This window comes from Pundamilia nyererei, unplaced genomic scaffold (genome assembly GCF_000239375.1).
Source record: "Pundamilia nyererei isolate P.nyererei 1_Seehausen unplaced genomic scaffold, PunNye1.0 scaffold00222, whole genome shotgun sequence".
In the NCBI taxonomy this organism is placed as follows: Eukaryota; Metazoa; Chordata; class Actinopteri; order Cichliformes; family Cichlidae; genus Pundamilia; species Pundamilia nyererei.
The window spans coordinates 797636-803552 of NW_005187623.1; the positions used below are offsets into that span (position 1 = coordinate 797636).

The window sequence follows — 5917 nt, forward strand, 5'->3', positions numbered from 1 at the left end:
TATATATATATATATATTTACATATAAGGATGGGTGGTTTCTTTGCCGGTTGCAGTTGCCTCTGCAACTGAGATGACCGACCTTGCTGACCATACATAAAATACACAAACTTCACGTTGGGGAGACAGGAATGTGTAATGTGTAACACAAAAGGGCAGATCAGGAGAAAAAAAGAATTTCTGCTCCAACTGATCCCCAAAGTAGTTGGCATGAGGAGAAGACAAAAAACTTCAGCACATAAAAAGCACAAATATCATCACATCATAACACCATAAAAACACAAGACAAGCAACATGGGGGAGTATGCCAATGTGCACAGCTACGTCTTGGATGCAGCTTTCTCGCTGATATTGTAGTGTGTTGCCTTACTCTGTTAACAACTTGAAGTGTCTTTTGTTGTCCATTGGGAATTGTCTCTTATAAATAATGTTAAATGAAATTGAATGGATGGAAATTGAAAGATGTTATTGTATCTGACAAACAGAAAATCATAGCTCACAGATGGAGTGTTGTGTGTTTTCAGTCTGTCAGGCTGTTTGGTCACAGCAGATGGCTGTACTTTTCTGGCCTCAGCTCTGAGCTCCAACCCCTCCCATTTGAAAGAGCTGGACCTGAGCTACAATCATCCAGGGTTTTCAGGAAAAAAGCTGCTGCTGGCTGGACTGAAGAATCCACGCTGGAGACTTAAGACTCTCAGGTATGGGGAAGAGCTAATCATCCACAGCAGTTCACTGCTACGTCCACACGTACCTGGGTATTTTTGAAAACGCAGATTTTTCTATGCGTTTGCACCTTTCGTCCACACGTAAACGGTGTTTTTGGTCACTGAAAGCAGAGATTTTTAAAAACTCCGGCCAGGGTGGATATTTTTGAAAACTCCGTTTTTGCATTTACGTGTGGACGAGAAAAACGGAGAAAACGCAGCGTCAAAGGTGTGCGCCTTTTTTGACGTCACACTGTGTGCCACGTTATTGTTTCGGTGAAATGAATTTCTACAATGCTGTTACTGTTAATTGTACTCTCTGCAGTGTTTAAATGCTTACATATACACACACAGTTACTGTCCCTCCACACATATGACTCGGTTCTGAATTTATGCCACATCCATGTTTACTATTTCCCACCGAGGCTTCTAGACTTCTGATTGGCCAACATTTCTACACGGTTAGGAATATATCGCCACCTGTTGCTTTGGCATGTTCCTAGCAGCGTTTTCCTTCATTTCTGCGTTTACGTGTGGACAGGATTATTTTTTAAAACAAAAACGGAAAATCTCCGTTTTCAAAAATACCTGTGTATGTGTGGACGTAGCCTTAGTACAGTGTTGTTAGCTACCGTGCTGTTAAATCTTTGTATATATAAATAAAATATTCAAGGATCAGTGTTTGCTGCCTTCTTCACATATTTAGGTTTGTATTACCATAGTTAGAGATGCTGCTGTTGTTCATTTTCAAGTCAAGTCAAGTCAAGTCAAGTTTATTTATAGAGCACATTTAAAAACAACCAAGGCTGACCAAAGTGCTGTACAGTAAATACAGATAAAAATATAATAAAACACAATTTCGTAGTAACACCTCGCTGATAAAAAGAAAAGAAAAATAAATAAAACAAATAAATTAAACCTTTCTAAAAGCCAATGAAAAGAGGTGATTTTTATTATTTTTAACATTGTATGCTAGCCAACAACAGTCGCAATTTAATTTTTATTGTTATATTTTGTTGGAATAGAATATATATTTGAAAATGAATGATTTTCTAATTCTCTGTTTGTCTTCATTAAGTTGTCAGCAATCAGACAATAACTCAGACTGGAAGTAATCTTAATGACAAATGATTTTTCCTCTCCCCTCCTCCTTCCAGGGTGGAGCCTGCTGGAGTCCGATGGTTAAAACCAGGTCTGAGGAAGTGTAAGTGCGTTTTTAATGTGATTTATTAAAACAAAGCAGTACACATCCAACCATCTTCTGTCAGGGTGCCCGGCTTGTTGACCCAGTGTTTTCAGTTAAGCTTTGTCACCATTGAGTTTTCTATCCCCGTTTCCTGTTTTACTGTCTTAGTTATCTTTCTGTGTGCATTATGTTCTGTTCCACTTCCTATGTATTGTTAGTTAGATTAAGTTCAGCTATGTACTCACCTGTTTCTTATCATCCTCATTATCCAGTGTATTTAATCCGTCAGTTCTCCTCAGTTCCCTTTCTTGTCACATGTGTGTGTTACCCAGTTCAGTTTAAGTCAGCTTATGTTCTGTCCATCCATTCCTTACAATATGCACCATCTACATCCCCAATCTGCCAGCGAGTCCTGCATTTAGGTCCCCTCTTCTCTCTCACCACACCACACCACGATGCTGACAGAATGACGAGACTCGTGCTGCGAAGACATGATATGAACCCAGTGGACCTCGAATTATACCAATGGCAGCAGGCAGCATTCTTCTTTCTGGAAAGAGAGCTGGGGGTTAATCTGTGGCTTATGCTCCAAAATGAGCAGTCTTTGAGGGAATTCATCTGGCTCTGGAGAGTCCTTGAAGGCACTGCAGTCCTCCACCTGCTGCCTCACCTGCACGCGAGCCTTAGCCATGGGAAATAGGCGCCAGCCGCTGATCTCCAGCTGCTCGGTCCTCATGCGTCCACCTACTGCCTCATTCACTAGCACTCCCACCTTGTCGTGGCAAAGCGGCTCCACCTCCCATCTCATCCTGATGGAGGTTACATCATTCAGCAGGTCTGTTGTTTCTGTCAAGAGGAGGCAAAGCTCCCGCTGCTGCCGCTGCTCTCGCAAGCAGCAATATCTGGTGGTGAGTGAGTCAGACATTTTTCTTCATTTTCACCATGAGCCAAAGACTCCTCCTCACCATAGACCAAATACCCTTTCTTCTACTAAAAAAGCCAGTGATTGGTTATTGTCAACCTATGGTGGATTGTCAAAAAAAATGTAATTACCACCCTGCACCCATAAAAACTGTTTTTCCCTTTTAGGCTTCACAAAGGACATTCTTAAGTCCAGATCTGATCACTTCTCTCATCCTGTCTCCATGCCAAGACCTGTCTCCCAGTCCCAAGACCTGTCTCTCAGCCTGCTCCTGTTCACAGTGCCGTTAGGGCCCAGCCAGTCCCTGTACCACTCCGCGGGCAGATAGCGCTCAGCATTTCCCAGCACCCTTGCCAGTTCCTCGGGTAGGGGCAACTGACGTCCAGCCGTCACCCATTCCCATGCCTGCTCCCAGGGCAAGGACAGCTGAGACCCAGTCCACTCCAGCACCCATACCTGTTCCCCGGGCTTGGGTGACTGGTGTCCAGCCAGCTCCTGCACCTGTCCCTGCACCTAAGGTGAGGGAAGCCACTCAACCCATCCCTGCATCCATACTTGTTTCTCGAGTTGGGACGGCTAGGGTCTGGCCAATTCCAACACCTGTTCCGGTGCCAAGTCTCCACCAGAGGTTTCCCACCTGTGGGTCCTGCTTTTTCTCCACTAGAGAGCTTTGCCAAATCACGCCACCAGCAACCTTCCCACCTGTTAGAGGTGTCCCATCACCTCTGCTGGTCCACAGTGGAGCATCGCGGGTGCTGCCGCTGGCCACACAACCACCCACCTGAACTAATTTGTCTATGGCACTGGCCACACAGTTGCCCACTCGAACGGATTCATGCGGTCATCCACCCAAACTAAATCATCTTAGCAACTGGTCACGCAGCCGCCCACCGAAACTCATTTATTTTTAACTCATTATCCAGTATATTTAAGTCATCAGTTTTCCTCAGTTACTTGTCTTGTCCTCTAATCTGCATGTGTGTTTTCTGGTTCAGTTCAGTCCACCAGTCATTCAGTTTCAGTCAGTTTATGTTCTGTCCATCCAGTCCTTGCAATAAACACCATCCACATCCTCAATCTGCCTGCAAGTCCTGCAGTTGGGTCCTCTCTTCTCTCTCACCACACCACACCACAACACTGACATCTTCAAACTGTCACATCACTGATTTACATCTCCGATGTCAGTAGTCATCATCAAAGTGTTAATCAATGAACAGATGATGGATCCATAACTGCAGTTGGATTGTGTTTGTTCTCTCCATCAGATTCCTGTCAACTCACAATCGACACAAACACAGTAAATAGAAACCTCAAACTGTCTGACAACAACAGGAAGGTGACACATAATATTATGGAGGTTCAGTCATATCCTGATCATCCAGACAGATTTAATGTTTGGCCTCAACTGCTATGTAGTAATGAACTGACTGGTCGCTGTTACTGGGAGGTCGAGTGGAAGGGAAACATTTCTATATCAGTGAGTTACAGAAGAATCGGAAGGAAAGGAAACAATGATGACTGTTGGTTTGGACTCAATGATCATTCCTGGAGTCTGCACTGCACTGATGGTGGTCCTCAGTTTGTCTGTCACAATTGCAGATCCACAACCATCCCCCCCTCCTCTTCCTACTCCTCCTCTGTCTCTAACAGAGTAGCAGTGTATGTGGACTGTCCTGCTGGCACTTTGTCCTTCTACAGAGTCTCGTCTGGCACTCTGATCCGCCTCCACACCTTCAACACCACATTCACTGAACCTGTTTATCCTGGATTTTTATTGTCTTTTCATGGTGCCTCAGTGTGTCTGTGCTGAGTTGAGTATAAAGAGTGTCCTCCTGTTAGAGAAATACTCTATGCATTTTAAGGTTAATGGATTCAATGAGTTGATGTTTTAAACTGTTCTAAATGATTCCTTGTAAACTTCTTCCTCTTCACTCCTTTAAAGATGGAAGCTACAATTATTCCAGGATCCATTCTTAGGAATATTTTAATGTGCCTGAATAGCACTGCATATGCTGTATTTCACTTTAGTTTGAATGAAACATGAAATCTATCACAAAGGGCCCTGGAGTAGAATCTGGTGGATTTTGGTAATATACATTAGATTTGTTTTGATGCTATTTTTTTAAGCTGTTTCATTGTTATGATTTCAGATCTGAATTTTATAAAATGCTGCATCAAAAACAAAGACAGATGTGTTGATGTCCACAAATGACAATTACCTCCAAAAGCACCTTTTAAACAACCTTCTGTATTTTGAATACATTGCTCAGTTTGAGCTGATGTTTGATATCATTCCTTTTTTCATGACTTTTTTGATCACTATCATATTTTACTGTTTCTATTTGAATTTTAGCTTAGAGCTTATTTTTATTGTATGCATATCTCTAATGCAGCCACAGCAAAACAGCTGCCGGATGTCAAGGTCCTGGGTCTGGTTACCGAGTGCTTATGTTTTGATTATTTATTAATATTTAATCTTCTTTGATTTAATGTTTTTCATAGTTTAGTCTTTTGAGGAAAAGCACCGGGTTTTTTAAATGGACTGACAATGACATGGAGTTGTTGTTGTGAGTAACACAAAAGTACAAAGTTGCAAAACTGATTGAGAATTACAGAATTTGAAGAAAAGCTATCTGAAGCATGTACAAACTGATATTAATCTTTAATAGGGCTGTCAAAATTGAGAGCAAGAAAAGCAACTACTGTATAATGCCCTCTGCTATCTTAGTTTAATTAGTCACATGACTGCATCACATGACTAAAATGCGTCATTGTTTCCGAAAGCCAGTGGTTACGCTGTCCACACTGCGACAGCGTTTTCAAATGTATCCGCTTTGGAGAAAGGTTTCAAAAAGCTCTGTTTTCCTTGGCCAAAAACGCCATCTCAGTGTGGACGGAAGGCCAAAACAGAGAGAAAAAGAGTCTTCAAACGAAAATGTATTAGTGTGGACATGACCTAAGTTATTTAGTATTTTGTGATTTCTAGTTCTTAGGTTTTGTTCCTGTGCCTTCCATGGTTTGTGTGTTATGTCTCTAGTGTAGGTTTAGTTCTTTCTCCATGTTTATTCCCAGTTCTGTATCTCAGTGTGAGATACACACATATATT

General features: G+C 42.2%; 1 protein-coding gene across 1 annotated transcript in view; it reads left to right on the top strand.

Annotated features, from left to right (window-relative positions):
• The window catches only part of LOC102210295 (protein NLRC3-like), a 28440-nt gene extending 23143 nt beyond the window's left edge, over positions 1 to 5297 (top strand). Inside the window, exons 7-8 of the mRNA XM_005748446.2 lie at positions 1861 to 1907; positions 4077 to 5297. Coding sequence (XP_005748503.2) covers positions 1861 to 1907; positions 4077 to 4621 — 592 coding nt within the window. The 3' untranslated portion in view covers positions 4622 to 5297. The remainder of the gene's footprint in view (positions 1 to 1860; positions 1908 to 4076) is intronic.
• The last annotated feature ends 620 nt before the right edge of the window (positions 5298 to 5917 follow it).